This window comes from Carassius carassius, chromosome 50, assembly GCF_963082965.1.
Source record: "Carassius carassius chromosome 50, fCarCar2.1, whole genome shotgun sequence".
Taxonomy (NCBI): domain Eukaryota; kingdom Metazoa; phylum Chordata; class Actinopteri; order Cypriniformes; family Cyprinidae; genus Carassius; species Carassius carassius.
Genome location: NC_081804.1, coordinates 9,747,213 through 9,767,584, shown reverse-complemented (window position 1 = coordinate 9,767,584; position 20,372 = coordinate 9,747,213). Strand labels below are relative to the sequence as shown.

The window sequence follows — 20,372 nt, the reverse complement described above, 5'->3', positions numbered from 1 at the left end:
ATCATGCTGATTTGCTGTTCAAGAACCCTTTCCTGTTATTATCAATGGTAATGGTATTTTTGTGGAAATTTTTTTTTTAAGATTCTTTGATGAAAACATTTCATATATTTACTGTAATTAATATAATGTGTCTTTGTTGAATAAAATGATTAATTTATTTAAAAAAAAAGACGTTTAAACTGATAAATTGAAGGAATTTCATAATAGCAAAATAATATTAAAAATACCTTCAAAAATTCTGCAAAATCACAAGTAATATTTTATGATGGGAAAAAAAGATACAAGATCCTACAGACTTTGTAATTAAATCTTTTAAATTCATTTATTTACAATGTTCAAATGTATTATCAGTGCGAATAGTAAGAATATAAATACTTTTTTTTTTACATGCTGGTATCTAATATCTACGAGCTTTGACAAGTAATGGAGGTATTTCACGGATACACATTTAATCTATGTCACATTGGTAATGTGTGTTCACTGAAGGACTAGCAATCAATAAATGCTTCTAAACTATTACAGATTACATTGTTACTGACCTGACATCACTTTCACATAGTTTGACCTTTAACATGAGTAAAAACAAAAGAACAGCTCCCTGAATATCTCAGTCTATACTATTTACACAAGAGGTTTGGCAGAGCTATAAAACAGTCGACAGGCACTTTAGGAAGCTTTTAATTCTCTGTTGGTAATTTAGATGCAGAGCAAACCTAACAAAACACTGTTTTTCCATGTACAGCACTGGCAGAGAATTTAAAGGGATAGTTCACCCAAAAATGAAAATTCGGTCATCATTTACTCACCCTCATGTCATTCCAAACCTGTATGAGTTGCTTTCTTATGTTGAACATAAAAGAAGATATTTTGAAGATAGCTGGTAATCAAACTGTTGATGGTTCCTATTGACTTCCATAGTAGGAAAATAAATACTATGGAAGTCAATGGGAACCATCAACAGTTTGATTACCAGCTATCTTCAAAATATCTTCTTTTATGTTTAACATGAGAAAGCAATTCATACAGGTTTGGAATGACATGAGGGTGAGTAAATGATGACAAAATTTAAATTTTTGGGTGAACTATCCCTTAAAGGCTTGCTGAACATAAGCAGTAAAATACTGTCAGAGGTAATGACCGTAAAAACACAACAGGCCCATTGAACCCAATGACAAACAATCTGTATGATGGACATCTTTATACCAATAATTCATCTGAAACATAACTGGGAGAAAGAAAACTTGTTTGGGGCAAACAACAACAACAAATGCACAGTATAAAAAAACACAATATAAACATCCAGAACAGTGCTGTAAAAAATACCACTGTAAACATAAATATTCAGTATTGGCAACCCAGTTAAATCCTAATTTACATTTTTACAAATAACCCTATTACACATCTAAAATACAAAATGTAACTATAAACATTAATTACACATCATAAGTAATCCGTTTATGACTGATGAATTCTTGCATAAACTGTACAAATGCTAATTAATATCAAAGTCTTTTGTTGTAACTCCAGATAAGCTTTATTGATTTTAACGTAAGAAAACTTTTCTGTCCTCATCTAGCTCAACTTGGACAATGTAGCACTTTGGAATTCTGGGATAGCTAGTGCCCAGCTTCCATTTGTATTAAAGGGACCTTTATAAATAATATAAAAAACAACTTCAGAGCAGGGCCATGTTGTGCTTTAATACTAAAGGGGACACAGAAACTGGTTTAAACCCATTCCAGCTGATTCAGCGTCCTTCAAGGTGAAGACTCAGATTGACGTTTCATTGCTGCCACTAACAAGAGAAAGACAGAGGTGTTACAATCAGAATGTGACCAAATACATTGTAACGATCAGCATTTGACATCCAACTCACTCCGAATCAAAGTCTTCATCCGCCAGGGTGACGGGGCTCATGCCCAGCTCCACGGCGATCCCGTTCAGGGCAGACTGGGGTGGTAATGGAGGTGGTTTGATGATGATGCTGTTGGCCTCAGTTCCTGAGCAAACGCCCTCGTTTGACCCCACCGATGGAGTCTTTCGGGGGATCTGGGGTGGGTTGTAGTCAATGAGCTTCTCTCTCAAGCGGTTCTTCATGTTCTTGTCTGTCAGCGGGGGTGGATATGTGATCTTGTTCTTTAAAATGCCTAATAAAGTGAAATGTTAATATAATATAATATAATATAATATAATATAATATAATATAATATAATATAATATAATATAATATAATATAATATAATATAATATAATATAATATAATATAATATAATATAATATAATATAATATTCCCTATAAAATTCTTAAATATTGTTTTAATATTGGTGATCTCGTTCTTTTAAATGTCTCTAATATGAAAGTACTAATACACTACATTATAATATACAGAATATTTTAATAGAACACTATAAATATATACATACATATATACATATTTTCAAATAGTTATAGTTATTTTATAACTATATATTTAAATATATATTTATTTAAATACAAATAGATAATGTCATAGATTATAACATTATTATAAATATTAACTATTAAATTATTACATATTATTTTAATGTTATAAATGAATTATAAATATTATACATGCATGAAGAAAATGTATTTTTCCAAGTACTAATATAGTTCAATCTTGTTAAGTATTTTATTTTTAGGGCAAGTTTTTAAGTTGTAGTAATCTTTGTTTAGTTTAAGAAGTGGTCTCTCACCTCTTCTGGGTAGCTGATTGCTGTTTGGCTGACTGGGTGAACTCTCACTTTGAGACACATCTCCATTGTGATTTAATTTATTCCCTTGATGAAGCTCCACATTCACTTTTGTTTCCACACGCAGTTTCTCTGGACCCCCTTTATCCTCATTTTCACTGGCTGTGGCTGGCTGTTCCGGCCGGTATTGCTTCCCTTGACCGGAAATGGCATCAGCTTCAGAACAACATGTACAAAGTTATTAAACGTCCAAGTTTAAATATGAATAAAATGAATTAAACACATAAGAGAGCATGTCAGAGGTCACAGAAGAGGCTGCAGGCACCTTTAGGTGTGCTGTGGATGGGCGTTCTCTCGTTATTCCATTTGGTCCTGGAGTGCCTGGCCTCATCCTCACTGTCCGAGGATTGGGAGGAAGCGAAGGAGCTGCTGTGTTCATCCACTGAGAGCTCACTGTCCGAATCTGAGTCTGAATAATAACAGAAAACCATTATTCAGAAGTTATGACACCAGCTGAGCCTTCAATGGTCTAAGTGCCCTAACCTTCTGCTGTTTTACTCTTATGGAAAAAGATCGACGAGTCTCCTTCATCATGCCTCACATTCCCACCATTAGACGATATGCTACGTTTCTTCTCCCTGAGTGAAAAAAATAAAATAAATCAAATCTATGCATTATTACTGACATACTGTGAATTTGTATCTATCATTATATTATGTGGATTCACATTAAAGTTATTCAGTGACAATAAGTTGCTAGAGAAATTTTCACAAATGCAGAAAATCTTGGCATTTAATATATAATAACTCAAAACTTAATTAACTCCTGGTGTATTACCTGAGTGTGGAAACAGGGTAGCTGCTGCTGTGACTCTTGCCTGATCTAATAGAGCTCTCCAGAGATACAGTGGACTCTCCAATGGTGGTCCGGTACAGACCTCCATCCTCTGTATACACGTCACCATTCAGAGACCGCTGGGACGACAGAAGAAGTGATTCACTGTTACTGATTCATCAGTAATAAAAGTGTGCCTATACACGAAACTTGAGATTTTTAATTAACTTATTAATTTAATGTAAGTGTCAAACTCACTGTGAGTAAGGTCGCCCGTGTTGTACTGGGATCTTCAGCTGGTACTTTCTTCCCTGTAAAGACACTTTTCAGGTTCCTCCTCACATCTTTGTTGAGAATACAGTGGAAGAAGAAGATGCACATGCCCTGGAATGAAAAAAACACACACATCATTACTGATTAATTACATACATAAATAGCTGTCATAATACACAAGCAAAATTGTTTGTTAAAGAGTACAATCCAATCCCTTATGGTTCGTATAAACACATTAAGTAATTCCCATTGTATTGTATTTAATTATCCATGTATCCATTAATCTTTTTTTATTTTACCTTTCTTTTCACATGTTTTTTACTTCACTATTCGCTTTCTGTATTGTGTGCTTACTAGCAACAATGACATAAATAATAATTATTTAATTACTATATATGCTGAAAACTGTATTGATACAGCATAAGTTATTGTTGCTAATAAAATAAGCAATACAGAAAGAAAACAGCAAAGTAAATGAAGAGATATGTTTACACAGCACATGAGCATATACACCTGTAAGCAGCTAAGGAGGGCGAAGAGGTAGTGGAAGGACAGCACATCACTGTTGACTGCCATGAGACCCAGCAGCCAGGTGGCGCTGATGAGCAACAGGAGGAGGAAGGCCACTCGAAGAGCAGAGCTGCACAAGAGCAAATGAGAATTCTGAACACCAGGCATTTGTGTTTCAGTATTGGTCAGTTTGACCTTTAAGCTTTCTCACTGGACTTACATTGCTCCTGACCTTTCTGTTTGTTGGCACCGTCCACATGAGGCTTTGGCTGCCAGCACAATTAGGATTATATTTATCTGTTAAACAGAGGACTGTTTTTCACTATTTACTCAAAACCAAATTCATCAGTTGGCAGATGGTAAGGAAAGCAGCGTTTCCACAGCGTTAAACAAGATTAAAATACACCAACTGACCAGCACTACTATGGAGATTGGTCCTGTGATGCTCCAGATAAGAGTGTCATAAACAGAGAGCCAGCAGAAATCAGGGTTTCCATAACCCTGAGGATCCAAACCCACAGCCAGACCTGACAAGAATCAAATAATCATCAGTGTCAGTGGTGCACAATCAAGATGTGAATCACTGGGGGTCTGCGTGGTCAGTATTCGGTTGATTTTGAGTAAATCTTGTGAATAAAATAAATGTTCTTTTATTTTCAGCAACATGTTTTTGGGACAACAATATTTATGTTTTTGAAAGAAGTCACTTATGATCAACAAGGCTACATTTATTAGATCAAAAATCTATCAGTGTTTTGAAAATTATTATAATTTAATATAAATACGTTAAAATATAAATTATTTCTGTGATGGCCAGGCAAAATTTTCAGCATCACTGCTCCAGTCTTCAGTGTCATACTATCCTTCAGAATTCATTCTAATATGCTGATTTGACACTCAAATAACACTTTTATTATTATTATTAATAATATTGAAAACAGCTTTTGCTGCTTTATGCTTTTTGTGGACAATATATTTTTTTTTTATTAATTCTAATGATTAATACAAAGTTCAAAAGAACTGCATTTATTTAAAAAAGAAATTGCAAACATTTTCATCAGTTTGATGCATCTTTGCTAAATAAAAAATATTAATTTCTCAAATTAATCTTTCTGACCCCACATTTTTGAATGTTAATGTATTACATATACAGTGTATCTACATATATAGTGTATATAAAACATATTAAATCCAGTATATATTTGATAAATTGTGTCCCTCAGGACCCGTCTAAGTTTCATACCAGTGATAACAGCAGGAATCCCCCAGCCGATGGCGTAGTAGAAGCGCATGTGGCCCTGGTTGATGTTACGTATCTCAGTCAGCATGCGATAGATGTGCAGCCCCTCCACAAACATCCAGGCAAATGCACACATGTACGAATAATGTAGCAGAATGGCCACAACTGTACATAAAAACTACAAATCAGACAAGAAACAGGTTTAGTATTAAACACAAATGTCTACGATAAATAAAATAAAATAATGCTGTTGATATTATAATCAAAAAACTCTCCCAGCTGCTCACCGGACTGTCAGTCTGATTGATGCCAGCGAGGAAGATGAGCTCAGAGAGGAAGATGGCGGCCACCAGGTTCTTGTGGATGCTGTGTAGGTTTGAGCGCAGCTTGCGAAGAATGGCCAGCAGGAGGAAGGTGATGAGGAGGGCCACCAGAGAGGCAGACACTGTCGTGTAGGTCACCACTTTCAGTGGAAGAACATCACCATGCTGTGGACAAGATGACAGCGTTCAAAAACCAGTTAGCTGGCTGTATACTAGCAAAAATCCATATAAACCAAACTAGCTGGCAGTGTCTTACCTCTCGTTTGGAGATGTCCATGAGGACAGCAAAGCTGGTTAAGTGGTTGCACTGGCAGCTGATGTGAGTCGAGTTTCTGAAGACCAGCTCGCAGCCTTTAGAAGACCAGGCACCTCCACTAGCAACCCTGTCAAATAAGAGCAGGAGGAATGACTCAGATAATAATAAAAAATTAAATTATTCTATAATTACAGCACAAGCAGAGATGGGTTTCTTCTGGCCATATTATAAAAAGAAATATAATCTATTGATTCGTTAAGGACTCACGGGATAGAGTGATTCCAGTAGACACACACAGGTTTGGTCCTCTCGTGGGTCTCCAGGAGCCTGAAGTTTAGGGTGATGGGTCTTTGGAGTGGGGTGAGGAGAGGTTCTCCATCCCTGTGGACCACCACGCTTACTACAGGTGTGTTGATGACAGGACGAGTGGGCAGTCTGGGGATGTGTAGAGCACCAGGTAAGAAATAAAAGGACCAGAAAAAAATCAGTACCATATTGGTTATCTGCCAATATTTTAGATTTTTTTAGCAGTGCGAGTTTTATAATAAAGAGTTTTCTTTATTTTCATGACTATGAAAATTGTAGAGTCACACTGAAGGCATCAAGGGCTGTTTGACCAAGAAGGAGAGTGATGGGGACCTGGCCTCCACAGTCACCGGACCTGAACCCAATCGAGATGGTTTAGGGGTGAGCTGTACCGCAGACTGAAGGCAAAAGGGCCAACAAGTGCTAAGCATCTCTCGGGGAACTCCTTCAAGACTGTTGGAAGACCATTTCAGGTGACTACCTCTTGAAGCTCATCAAGAGAATGCCAAGAGTGTGCAAAGCAGTAATCAAAGCAAAAGGTGGCTACTTTGAAGAACCTAGAATATGACATATTTTCAGTTTTTTCACACTTTTTTGTTATGTATATAATTCCATATATAATTCCACATGTGTTAATTTATAGTTTTGATGCCTTCAGTGTGAAAATAAAGAAAACTCTTTGAATGAGAAGGTGTGTCCAAACTTTTGGTCTGTACTGTATATATATATAATTCTTTAAATATAACATCTCTTGAACAAGGAAGTCTATTGTTTGTCAGGCTGAAGTGCTACCTAAGACTGCGCCGGTCCGGATCATAACTCTCTGGAAGGAGTCGACCCAGAGACCTGTAGATCAGCACCATCACAACAGCAGGTGGATCGGGTTGTTCTGCATGCCTTCTTTTCTTAATGGATGATGTGAAGTCAACATTATCTGATTCATCCATACTGAGGAAAGACTCAGTGTGTTCAATCTGAGCTGGAGGCTCTGTGGTAAAAGCATCTATAGTGTATAAGACATAATACAGTTTAGTATTAAGTTGAAACATTGCACATTTCCATTATATAACTGATAATATAAAGAAACAAGTTTAAAAGTGAGAACCTTTGTTCTTTTTTGGCATGGTGATAAGGTTTGGGAACACAACAGATGACCCTAGCTCTTTTGAGAAAACCTCCTTGACTTCCTGAAATCGTGGAATCTTGTCGTGGTTTGCAGTGGAGTCCAGAAAACCTAATGCAACAACTAGTCATAAAGAAAAAATGTATATATTTTTATATCAAACACTTAAAATTGAGCAGAGCAGATGCTACAGGATGGAGAACCCAATACTAACTCATGTTGTCAGTGACGATGGTGAAGGGTCTCAGGTAAGTCTTCCTCATGTTCTGTACCAGAGTGTTGCCGTACTCCTCAAAGTGATGCAGCAGATGCGCCGTCCCGCCATCAGAGCGCTGTATCTTCTGCCAGTGCTCCTTGTTGATCGGGTCAAGGATGGCACTTCCAGCTTTAATGATGTTCTACCACACCACCGAAGAGTAAAGTTCATTAATACTGGACTATTCAATGGACTGATCAGATAAAACTTGAATATGTTCTGTTTAAATCTGGAAGCGTATGTGAAGGTCTTTAAGGTCTATACCTTGTTGAAATCAGCATCATGAGTGGCGGTGAGCTCAAAACCCTGCTGCAGACTTTCATGCTCTAACACACTGGCCAGCAGATGGTAGGCCGTCCTCACATCATTCCCAAAGAGACGATCCGTGTTGTATGTGGCAGAGTGCAGAAGGCCTACAAGGCTTTTTGATTTTTCTCCATCCATTCGAGAAGCATTAGCATGAAGATCCTCACTCTAAGTCACACATGAAGGAGAAAACACTGGACACTTCTAGGATTGTGTAAGATGGAGTCAAATATTTAACAGTCAATTGTACAATTTCTTCCATGACTACAGTTCCAACTGGAATCAACCAGCAGAGTCTCAAACCTCTTTCTTTAGCTTTGAAAAGCTGAGGGAAGTGCAGTTGAAGAGCTCAGGTGGAAGCCAACCTTTATCATCGCTGCAATGACGGATAGCTGTGCCTGTCAAACGACAAATGAAGGGATATTGATCAATTATTCAACAATTCTGTAATAAAGAGATGAAAATTCCATATAAACACTACCAGTCAAGGTTTGGACACATCTTCTGCGCTATTATTAGTACTATTAGTTTTTTTATTATAGAAAAATCTTAAAAATGGACAAAAAACTAAATAAAATATGGGATTTATTTTGGGACTAAAATATGTATTTATTTGTTTATATCTATATGTGTATACATGTATATATATATATATATATATATATATATATATATATATATATATATATATATATATATATATAGTTTTATAGTAAAATCCATTTAGAGGTACAATTATACAGTAAAATACATAAACTATCTGAATATAACTATATTTACAATAATATGAATATAAATGTCTACAAAAATCACAAGTTTCTAATTAAGTAGGACCAATTATATATATTTAATTACATAAATGTAGCTGTACATTTATAATTATAAACCAAAAAATGTAAACAAACAAATAATTAAAACAAAGCTTATTTAAATGTTTTGCAAGAAAATATTTTTTAATTTTAGTCTTTATACTTCAACATTTGACATTTAATTCAATGTGTTACTTGCCATTTTGTAATTCTGTAATTACGTTTTGCAATTTCTGGTGAAAAGAATTTTCAGATCCAGTGTGTTGATTGTTCGGTTAAATTCTTGATTTGGTTAAAGAGAGTATAAATCATCTACTCACCACTGGATTCTTTAGGGCAGTTTGTGGCTGCGGGGCCACCAAACATGGTGCGTGGCCACCAGATACCGTCTTCAAAGGCTTTGGGACAACCATCATATACAACTAGATAACAACCAAATAGAGTGTGAGTAAGGAAAAAAGGAAAACAGATGCCTCTTAGTGCCATTAACAAGGCTTATTGCTATGTCTAAATGATAAGACCTTTTCAGGAGCCACAAATGTCCATTATTTATAAAGCTCACAGTCAGTACAGATGGCATGAAAGCAGTCTGCTCATGGCTGGAGTGTATTGCACTTACATTTCATCATCCTATGAATGCAAATGTAAGCTAAAATTGATAACAGCTTTTATATTTTTGCCCTTATTCTTTCAGTTGTCCAAGATGTTGTGAAGCACTTTGAAAGCAGTTTTGAAATGAGGTTGACAACAGTTAACTGATATCTTGGCCAGCTGACAGCACACATACCCACACATCCCCCGACTGTCACCTCTGCGAAGGGGTTGTCACAACGGTTGCACTGACGACCCACCACACCCATCTTACAGGGGCACTGGCCAGTTACCGCGTCACATGTCCGGGAATGCGCTCCAAGGTGAAAACAATCGCATGGGTAGCAAGTGTCTGCACCAAGAGGCCGAAAGTAATTGTCCTAAAAAGGAGGAGAAAATAATGGTATTTTGTGAGCATGAACTACAAGTAATTGTAACTCCACAATTCTGGCTTTTTCTCTCACAACTGTTTATATATCACAGTTCCAACTTTTTTTCTTGACTTGCACATTTGTATTTAGAGTTAACATCTTGGAATTATGACTTTATATCTCGCAATTAAAAAAATTGAGAGATATAAACTCAGAATTCAGAGAAAAACTGTTTGAATTGTGAGATAAAAAGTCGCAATTACTTTCAGAACTTTTCTATCCTGTGGTGGAAACAAGCTTTCATAGATTAAAAAATATATTAATTTTATTCAGCAAGCATACATTAAATGTTTAAAAGTGACAGTAAAAACACTTACGATGTTACAACATATTTATATTTCAAATAAATGCAGAAAATTCTGCTTTGCCGTCATATTGCACCTTAAAATATATTAAAATAGAAAAATCGATTTTAACTAACAACATGACTGTTTTTGGTGTATTTGTTATCAAACAAATGCAGTTTTGGTGAATAAGAAAGACTCCAAAAACATAAAAAAAATCTTCAAACATTTATACGACATGCCACATGATTCAATTTATGAGAAGGGTGACTGTTGGATAACAACTAGAAGTCAATGGTTCCACTTGAGAATCTGGAGCATGCAATCACTTGCAGCTTACCTTGCAGCTACACTCTCCTGTGGTTTTATTACAGTCCCTTTTGAAGCCTTTGCTGACATCGCAGTTACAGGGCCCACAGGTCGGGTATCCCCACCAGCCGCGAGCACAAGGTTGGTCCCCTCTGTGTGTGTGTGCGCAAACAACAGATTAAATGTGAAAAAGACAGAAAAAAATAAAATGTGCAATAGTGCCTAGCGAAAAACAGTATAAGCTTCAAACTTCACAGAATGATACTCAAAAAAGCTTATATTGGGAACTGAGACTGATTGGACGTTTGAAAAGGGGAAATTGTACATGAAGTTCTTTTGTAAAATCAAAGCAGTAGATTCTGACTGCAAGGCAAACATGAAATTGCTTGTGTGAAAGCAATACATCATTCTAAGCTCGTGTCCTTTGTGATCATTTAAAAGAGAATCTTTTCATGGTAAAAGGAAGGTGTGGAAACTAAATCATTTCAAAAATAGACTGTTATTTTAGTCTCTTTTGGCCACTCATGGAAATTCTCTTGTCGCTAATTTTTGTAAGATTTTAGAGATAGTTTTTGTCCTTATTATTTTATTTATATTATGTAAAATGACATACAATGACATTAAAATCTGACTAAAAAAGAAAAAGAAAAGAAAACGCACTTTTAAAACATTAAAGCTTTTGATATCTACAGTTTATCTTTAATGGAAGAAATTCTGGCTAAATAATTCCAGCAGTTGCATTATAAATTAAAGCCTTACAGTGTGGGCATCAAATACATGCGGAATTACCAGAATAAAAGGAACATTGTAAAAATACTGTCACAAACATCTGCTATCACAGCTTTCGCCACTTACAAACCTTGGCAGTTCATGAAACAGACCATGAGACAATAAAGCTGTTGTCAGTCAGCGTGTTTCAGCAAGTACCAAGCTTTATCTAAAAGTCCAGCGATTTTCTTAATCCAACCAAATCTAGACATTAAAGGGATCGTTCAACCAAAAATGAATGCTCTATAATTATTTCCAAACCTCTATGACTTACTTTCTTCTGCAGAAATAAAGTAAAATATTTTGAAGAATGTCCCAGATTTAAAAAAATATATATTTTTTTTATATATGGAATGGAAATCTGTATGGACAAAAACAGTTTAATCATTCTTCAAAATATATTTTTGTTCCACAGAAGGAATATAGTTATGGTTTGGCATCACATGAGGGTGAATAAACAATTACAGAAATTTCATCAAATTTTAATCTCTTTAAATGTTGACATGGACACTTTTTTTTGTACTTAAGGGAATGCAAAACGGCATGTCTGATTGCTTAAAAATCTTTGTTCAATGAGCTACATGATTTGAGGCAGCATTCATGTATGAAAAACAATTTAGGATGCTGAATATATGTCCTTACACCTTAGTATGAGCAATATGAATGAATGAATCTAAGCGACTGAGAGATACTCACTTGTGCTCACAGTACTGGCCATAATAATTGTGTCCACACTCACAGCTGTAGCCATGTTTGATGCTAGGTTTACGAACACAGGAAGAAATGTGTTCGCAAGGGTTCAAGAGACACGCATCCACACAGTCCCTGCCGAAATAACCTGGGGAATAGAAAAAGACAGAAAGAGAGTGTGTTTAAATGTGGTCTCAAGCTTTTGCACCCAACTATATAAATACTGTAAATCTTTTTAGTCCATTGGCAGCACTATTGGTGTTACCTGGCTGGCAGACACATGTGTAGGATGCCCAGTTGTCCGTGCAGCGGCTGTGAGATGGACACAGGTTGGACTGACAAACATCAGGTACGTTACATCCGTCTTTCGCGCGGATTCGTGTCGCAAGCCGTATGTTGACGTTGGCAGTGTTGGTGGAGGTCTCACCTATACGCAAACCCTGAGAAGACCACATGATGTACTCGTGTGAATAACACAATACACACCTTTAAACGATGTAAATGTGTGTGTATGTGAGTATACCTGCATGCAGCCAGTAAATCCAGCCTGCACAGTGCCATCTTTCTTAAGCAGTCCACCGATAAACAAGTTCCTCAGTTTAAGTCCGGGCAGCTCATTACCGATCTCTACTGTCCTCTAGACATCAAAACAATATCAAAAATATCTTAAACTCATGTTTTCAGAACCCAAACCACATGTTTCTTCATCTACTGTAGGAGCACTTTGTTGTCCCTCGGGTGATTTTATTAAACTTACAGATTCCACACATTTTATTTCTTATTCATATTCACTTGAAACCTTTTTCTGAAAACGTTTTTATGCCATTTATCATCATTTATTTTTGCAGCAAAATTTTATGTATAGACTTTGTTGTTTTAACCTTCTCAGACCTAAATTATCTTAAAATAGGAAAATCTATAATAAAATATTAATCATTACATTTTAAATACTACTACTAATATTTTTAATAGTTATTCTGCTAAAAAAATATATTATATCATGATTTATTTATGCAAACTAAACTTTAATGTGGATTGCTTCCATGCATCATTTTTATTATGCATCATTTCTGATTAAAAAAAACACTATGTCAAAAGCATGCATTTAGAATATATAAAGAACTATAGTGGCAAGATGTTTTATTCAAATACAATATTATTTTAGTGTCAATGAGAAACTATAACATTATTTTTTATATTTGTAGTTATTTTTTGTTTTGTATTTTCTATTTTAATTTTTAGGTTTATTCGTTGTGTTTTTGTGTTTTTTATACGTCTATATAGTTTTTATTCATTTTAATTTCAGTTTCAGCTTTAGTTATTTTAGTACATCAACATAAGTTAATAAATGACAATGAGAATGAAAATGCCTTGGCAATTAGAGGAAATAAAATAAATGTATGTTTTTTTATTATTTATTTTTTTTATTTCAGTTAATGTTTTATTTCAAGTCAAGTAATAAAAATGCTTTAAGGTTTTGTAACTGCTTATATCTACTAAATATCCAAAGATTTTCAACAAATTAATTCATTTAGACAAATTAAATATACTAAACAGTGTGAAAAGTTTAAAATGTGTGTTTGAAGCAGATTAAGGTGGTCTATAAATAAATATTGAGATCATATACCTGAAACATGCCGTAGTCCAAAGACACAAGAGCAATGTATTTGATGTCTTTGCCATCTTTTCCACTCTTGAGCTCGACGAGCACATGGTGCCATTCACCGTTATCCACGGTCACCTGAGGAAAATCTAAGAGTGCCACACGTCTGACCCCCAGAAACACCTGGAACCGAAGGTGTCTGTTGTTCACCTGGAAAGACAAAATAAGTTGCTGAGAAAACTAATACAAGTCTCATTTATCTGCTTTATTAAAGCAGGCATATCATGGAAAACAGGATTGATCAAAGTGGATGACTGAAACACAATACTTACCATAAGACTAATCTTGGAAAACTCTCCAGCAGTGGCCTGTAGCAGAACGCCTGTGCTTTTTCGGGTGCGAAACATAAGACCCATGTACCAGGGAATAGCGATGGTAATATCGGTCTCGCTCCATGACACCAGCGCATGGCCATCAAAATTCAGAGGGGCGGGCATAACTGTAGAAAGAAGACCATCAGACAGTTTAGATGACATCCAGACTATACAAAGTTGTTTTATTAACTGAAGTCTGATGAAGGTAATAAGCGCCACTTGATACTTTAACATTCCCTCCTATCCTGAGGCACAGATAATCACTATCATTCGCACACGGAGGAATGTTTCCCAGTCATCCAGGACATTTCTTAATCAGCAATGTGAAACCAGTGTCTTCAGGGCAAATATTTTACTTTCTTTATGTGGGGCTGGACTAATGGAAATAACAGTTGTGTATCTTAGACCCAGCCCTGGGAGTGTGACAGTAATAGTGGTGATACTCATAGTTGGGCCTTCTTTTCAGTTTCCCTCAATTTTAGACCTACAGCTGAGAGGATGTTTTTCAGTGTCCTTTTTAGAGTCCCTGATCTCAGTTTGCTGTAGTTGTATGTTGTATCAAAACATCTACTTTGTATTTCACTGAATAAAAAAAGTTATTCAGGTTTGGGGTGACATGAGGGATTTAGATCTACTATATGTTGGCAGTATTAGGACTTCTATGTACTTCTTTTAGTCTCATAACATGGCATGATTCTTCCATCCAACTGATAAGCAAAAATAAATAGAAAATGCAGCTTCAACTGCGTTTCACTGCAGGAAATTAGGTCAAACTAAGCTCACTGAAAATGTTAAGCCATTTGCAACCCCATTCACGCTTTCAAATCTTCACTCACTATTAAGAGGGACTCTTTATGATTAATGCACTTACTCAAATAGGTTTAGAGTGCAAAAAGATAAGAAAGAAAGAAAGGAAGAAAGAAAGAAAGGAAGGAAGGAAGGAAGGAAGGAAGGAAGGAAGGAAGGACGGAGACAGAGACAGAGACAGAGACGGACAGATAGACAGAAGACCATGGGGCAAATCCAGGCAAAAGATGGTAGGCGTGTCTATGTATTTGTGTCCAGGAAGAATGATTTACAGAATAGAGTCAGAAAAAGAGGAGTATCTTACCATGCTCACAGTTCTTTCCTCCGTAGCCTAATGGGCAGTTACAGGTGTGGGTGTTCCATCTATTCACACATACGCCTCCATTCTGACAAACAACCTTGCTACAATAGTCATGTTTTGCTGCACAACCTAAATAGAATGGGAAAGTGCACTTTAAATATTAGGGTTGGAGTTTGACACCTTAATGGAGAGTTACAAAAAAGAAAAACATTCTTTAAAAAAAAAACAGTTCTATGAAAAAATTCTTGTTTAAAGAGGTCATATGCAAATATTTGGGGAGGTTGAGGAGGAAGTTTTGAGTTTGTTTTTATATTATATGACATAAAATATATATTACATGTTATCAAAATGGAGTATTTAAAAAAATCTAAGAAGATTTGATTTGTCATGATATGAACCCTACAGTTTCTAACCTGCTGAGGTGCCATTGTTGGCGATAAAGCTGGCCATGTCTATAGACTTGTTGTCGATAGTCAGGTTCCTAATGCAGCCCACGAAGTCTCGCTTCTGTACAGGGAAATCCTCAGGGAGATTTGGAACGCCACCCAGGAGTAGAGGTCCTGTAAGATCCAGTGACCTGCACATACAGTACAGACCAAAAGTTTGGACACACCTTCTCATTCAAAGAGTTTTCTTTATTTTCATGACTATGAAAATAGTAGAGTCACACTGAAGGCATCAAGGGCTATTTGACCAAGAAGGAGACTGATGGGGACCTGGCCTCCACAGTCACCGGACCTGAACCCAATCGAGATGGTTTAGGGGTGAGCTGGACTGCAGACTGAAGGCAAAAGGGCCAACAAGTGCTAAGCATCTCTCGGGGAACTCCTTCAAGACTGTTGGAAGACCATTTCAGGTGACTACCTCTTGAAGCTCATCAAGAGAATGCCAAGAGTGTGCAAAGCAGTAATCAAAGCAAAAGGTGGCTACTTTGAAGGACCTACAATATGACATATTTTCAGTTGTTTCACACTTTTTTGTTTTGTATATAATTCCACATGTGTTAATTCATAGTTTTGATGCCTTCAGTGTGAATCTACAATTTTCATAGTCATGAAAATAAAGAAAACTCTTTGAATGAGAAGGTGTGTCCAAACTTTTGGTCTGTACTGTACATACAGAGAAAGATCCCTGAAGCCACAAACAGTCCTAAGTATTCTCCTTTATAATGCTTAACATATATAATGTCCATGTGCGTGCAAATCTGAAATATCCAGACCTTGAGAAGCAATGTGTTTAGTGGCTTTTTATTGTACGTCTTTTTGTCCTTTAAAAAAAGAGAAAGCAAAATCCCCATTCTCTCACCCCTCATTCATTTCCTTTTGTCTTTTAACAAAGATAAGAGCAGGATGACGCATTGCATTTTTGGGGTGAACTATTCCATCAATCCACAGACTGTGTACAAATGGAGGAAATTCAAGACCATTGTTACCCTCCCCAGGAGTGGTTGTCCAACAAAGATCACTCTAAAAGAAAGACGTGTAATAGTCTGCGAGGTTACAAAGGACCTCAGGGTAACTTCTAAGCAACTAAAGGGCTTTCTCACATTGGCTAATATTAAAGTTCATGCTTCCACCATCAGGAGAACACAGAACATCCATGGTGTCCATGGCAGAGTTGCAAGTAGAAAGCCAAGTAACACTTTAGAGTAGGTAACACCTATTAGTTGCTTATTAGCATGCATATTACTAGATTATAGGCCATGTTTTAGTGCAAATTAAGAACATATTAAAGCCTTATTCTACTTGACCTTATTCTACATCCCTAATCCTACCCAATACCTAAACCTAACAACTACCTTACTAACTATTAATAAGCAGCAAATTAAGAATTTATTGAGACAAATAGTTAAGTCGTAGTTAATAGTTAACAAGTCTGTTCTAAAGTGTTACCGAAAGCCACTGCTCTCCAAAAAGAACATTGCTGCCCATCTGCAGTTTGCTAAAGATCATGTGGACAAACCAGAGGAATTTTGGAGAAAGGTTTAATGGACGGATGAGACCAAAATATAACTTTTTGGTTTAAATGAGCAGCGAAAAATACCGCATTCCAGCATAAGAATCTTGTCTTATCTATGAAACACGGTGGTGGTAGTATCATAATTTGGGCCTGTTTTGGTGCATCTGGTCCAGGATGGCTTGCCATCACTGAATTTCTGAATTATACCAGCAAATTCTAAAGGAAAATTTAACTGAATCTCAAGAGAAACTGGGTCATGCAGCAAGACAACAACCCCTAGCACACAAGTCGTTCTAGCAAAGAATGGTTAAAGAAGGACAGGGTCAATGTTTCAGAACGGCCAAGTCAATGTCCGGGCATTAAACCAATTGAAATGTTGTGAAATGACCTGAGCAAGCAGTTCATAGGAGGAAACCCACCAACATCACAGAGTGAAAGCAGTTCTGTACTGAGGAATGGACTAAAATTCCTACAAGTAATTGTGCAGGAATGATCAGCAGTTACAAGAAATGCTACTTGCAGTTACTGCTGAAAAAAGGGGTCACGACAGATATTGAAAGCAAAGATTGACATATGTGTAACATTGGATCATTTTTCTCAATAAATAAAAAGCAAAAAGTGTAGCACTATATATATATATATATATATATATATATATATATATATATATATAGTTGTGGTCAGAAGTTTACATACACTTATATGCAACATGTTAATTAATTATTTTACAAAAATAAGAGGGATCATTCAAAATGCATGTTATTTTTTATTTAACACCGACCTGAATAAGATATTTCACATTAAACACATTTATACAAATTGTCCGCAAGAGAAAATATTAGATGAATTAAAAAAAAGACCCCGTTCAATAAAAAAAAGTAAAATAAAAAAGTTTCCAAGTTTTTTCATTATTTAACAAATAATTATTGTAATATTATTTTTTAAATATTTTTTTTATCCAGTATTATATGCTAAAATCTGGTAGCAATGATCATATCCATCATATACATAAAAAGGCAGTCAGAATATGAAAATAATCACAGAAGGGTCTTGAAAAAAGAGAGAGAACCATTAGAAGATAAAGTGTGCAGAGCGTGTTTTAATTAGAAAATTATTTTGTTATTTCTCCTTTATTGTAGCCAGATATTATGTGTTTTTTTTTATTTCAGCATCTGCGCTTCACACTGTAGTGGTCTACAGTGCATTCAATCTACAATTCATAACGTGATCCATAAATCCATGCAGATCTGTGGGTTTATGGGTCAGCACTTACTGCAAGCATATGGTCTGACCCTAGCAGTGGCATTTCAGAGGCTTTACAAACCATATGTCCACTTTTCTCAGATGGAGCTTCACCACCTCATACTGCTCTGTTCTCCACACACACAGACAATTAGCCTACAATGGCAAATCCCAGCTGCAGATAATCTGGAGTGTGGTTCCATTGCATAGCCTATAAAACTGGTTTGACATGAGGCAGAGTGCAGATTGGTGAAGATTAGGAAAAAAAGATGGAGCTGAGTGTAAGGGGAGTAGCAGAATGCTGTGTAATCTGCTGTAATGATCAGCTATTCAACACCCAATAGTAGTTAGCGTGCCTTTGTGTGCTCAAGTTCCTCTGTCCTGTCACACTCACCCTTTCAGTGAACAATATCATGCCCTGAGGACTTTAGAAGGTGGAAACATGAATGAATGTTTGAGCCAGAGAGAGTGTGAGGAGAAAGAAACAAATGGGTGAGTACAATTTATTAGTTAGGAATAACAACAAACATCTCAAGTCAACATGAAATCGCAAATGAGACTATTTGCTAACTAAAAAACTCCATGAAATCAAAATAGTGTACGTATTTCCAAAGCAGCATCTAATGACAATACAATACAAATCTATTTCAAAAGTTTGTCAACCATGAAAATTAAGCGAACTGAGAAAAGAAATATGCAGTCAAAATGCAATTTTAATGGTATCTTTAAGAAATGGTGGTTTCAATAAATGCTTTCTGTCTTATTGTGCATCATTTATCACTTAAGGTTTTTGAAAGTTTTTTGTTATAAATAAATAAATATGTACATTATATAAAAAGCAATATTAGTATCAATAATAAAGTATCATTATTATCATTGATAATAAAATATATTTATATTATTTATAAAAATGAAAATCATAATATTAATATTATTATTTTTAGGGATGTCAAATTGATAAATCGCATCCAAAATAAAAGTTTGTGTTTAGATAATATATATGTGTGTGTACTTTGTATATATAAATACACATACATACATGTAAATATTTAAGAAATTATGTAATATATATTTATATATAAATCATTTATATATAAATACACACACACACACTGTAACAGTAAGTATCTAGGGAGAGAGTACCATACAGAATTCCAAAGAAATAGAATTTTATTATAACAATAACGGAGACAAACCACATACATAACTTTAAGACCAGACAACCAAGAACCAAACAGACAAAGCTTATAGACATATGAAATCTAATCAGGGAGAACAGAAACAGGTGGGGAGTAATCAAACTAAACAAGAAGAGGAACATGACCAAATAAGGAAACTCAGAAAGAACAGGAAAACAGAAGTTCATAACTGTGACATGACTCACAGTTATGAACTTCTGTTCATAACTGTGAGGGTGGGTGGGTTGGGTGCCCTGGTGCAGGGCAGGAACAGAGTGGAGTCAAGGAGGATCTTCAGGGCAAAGCAGGGAGCTTGGGGAGCCATGGCGGAGCAGGCAGTTCAAGTGGCCATGGTGGATCTGAAGACTCGGGAGGACATGGCGGATCTAGAGGCTTGGGCGGCCATTGGGGAGCAGCCTCCGAGGGCTGAGCTGGGGATCGGGAGCCCATCCTGGGCTTAATTTAGGAACAGGAGCCCATACTGGGGTTAACCTGGGAACTGGAGCCTCTCCTGGGTTTAACAGGAGATCAGGAGCCCATCCTGGGATTTACTGGGGATAGGGAGCCCCTCCTGGGCTTAACTCGGGAACAGGAGCCTCTCCTGGGCTTAACAGCAGATCGGGAGTCCATCCTGGGCTTAACTGGGAATCGGGAGCCCATCCTGGGCTTAACTCGGGAACAGGAGCCTCTCCTGGGCTTAACAGGAGATCAGGAGCCCATCCTGGGCTTAACTCGGGAAAAGGAGCCCACCGTGGGCTTAAGTCTGGGTGCTCAGGAGCCAAAGAAGGGCTGGACGGGACCAGCGCAGGCGAAGGAAACTTAGGAGGCTCAGGGAAGTGCCCTAGATTGGAATCTGGGGAGAGAATGGGTGCTGGAAACCTGAGGGT

The 20,372-nt window shown here is 36.4% G+C and overlaps 1 protein-coding gene across 1 annotated transcript in view; it reads right to left on the bottom strand.

The window, feature by feature from the left end:
* Window positions 1–293: 293 nt before the first annotated feature.
* Window positions 294–20,372, bottom strand: part of LOC132133819 (cadherin EGF LAG seven-pass G-type receptor 1-like) — a 50,060-nt gene continuing 29,981 nt past the window's right edge. Inside the window, exons 7-35 of the mRNA XM_059546814.1 lie at window positions 15,520–15,683; window positions 15,110–15,235; window positions 13,957–14,123; window positions 13,649–13,834; window positions 12,545–12,658; window positions 12,287–12,461; window positions 12,028–12,169; window positions 10,595–10,715; window positions 9,736–9,919; window positions 9,269–9,370; window positions 8,443–8,537; window positions 8,098–8,307; window positions 7,792–7,975; window positions 7,560–7,700; window positions 7,247–7,457; window positions 6,416–6,583; window positions 6,149–6,275; window positions 5,857–6,057; window positions 5,573–5,747; window positions 4,744–4,856; window positions 4,550–4,626; window positions 4,333–4,459; window positions 3,805–3,930; window positions 3,550–3,686; window positions 3,256–3,350; window positions 3,038–3,181; window positions 2,716–2,928; window positions 1,877–2,147; window positions 294–1,795 (exon numbers count right to left, since the gene is read on the bottom strand). Coding sequence (XP_059402797.1) covers window positions 1,771–1,795; window positions 1,877–2,147; window positions 2,716–2,928; window positions 3,038–3,181; window positions 3,256–3,350; window positions 3,550–3,686; window positions 3,805–3,930; window positions 4,333–4,459; window positions 4,550–4,626; window positions 4,744–4,856; window positions 5,573–5,747; window positions 5,857–6,057; window positions 6,149–6,275; window positions 6,416–6,583; window positions 7,247–7,457; window positions 7,560–7,700; window positions 7,792–7,975; window positions 8,098–8,307; window positions 8,443–8,537; window positions 9,269–9,370; window positions 9,736–9,919; window positions 10,595–10,715; window positions 12,028–12,169; window positions 12,287–12,461; window positions 12,545–12,658; window positions 13,649–13,834; window positions 13,957–14,123; window positions 15,110–15,235; window positions 15,520–15,683 — 4,321 coding nt within the window. The 3' untranslated portion in view covers window positions 294–1,770. The remainder of the gene's footprint in view (window positions 1,796–1,876; window positions 2,148–2,715; window positions 2,929–3,037; window positions 3,182–3,255; window positions 3,351–3,549; window positions 3,687–3,804; window positions 3,931–4,332; window positions 4,460–4,549; window positions 4,627–4,743; window positions 4,857–5,572; window positions 5,748–5,856; window positions 6,058–6,148; window positions 6,276–6,415; window positions 6,584–7,246; window positions 7,458–7,559; window positions 7,701–7,791; window positions 7,976–8,097; window positions 8,308–8,442; window positions 8,538–9,268; window positions 9,371–9,735; window positions 9,920–10,594; window positions 10,716–12,027; window positions 12,170–12,286; window positions 12,462–12,544; window positions 12,659–13,648; window positions 13,835–13,956; window positions 14,124–15,109; window positions 15,236–15,519; window positions 15,684–20,372) is intronic.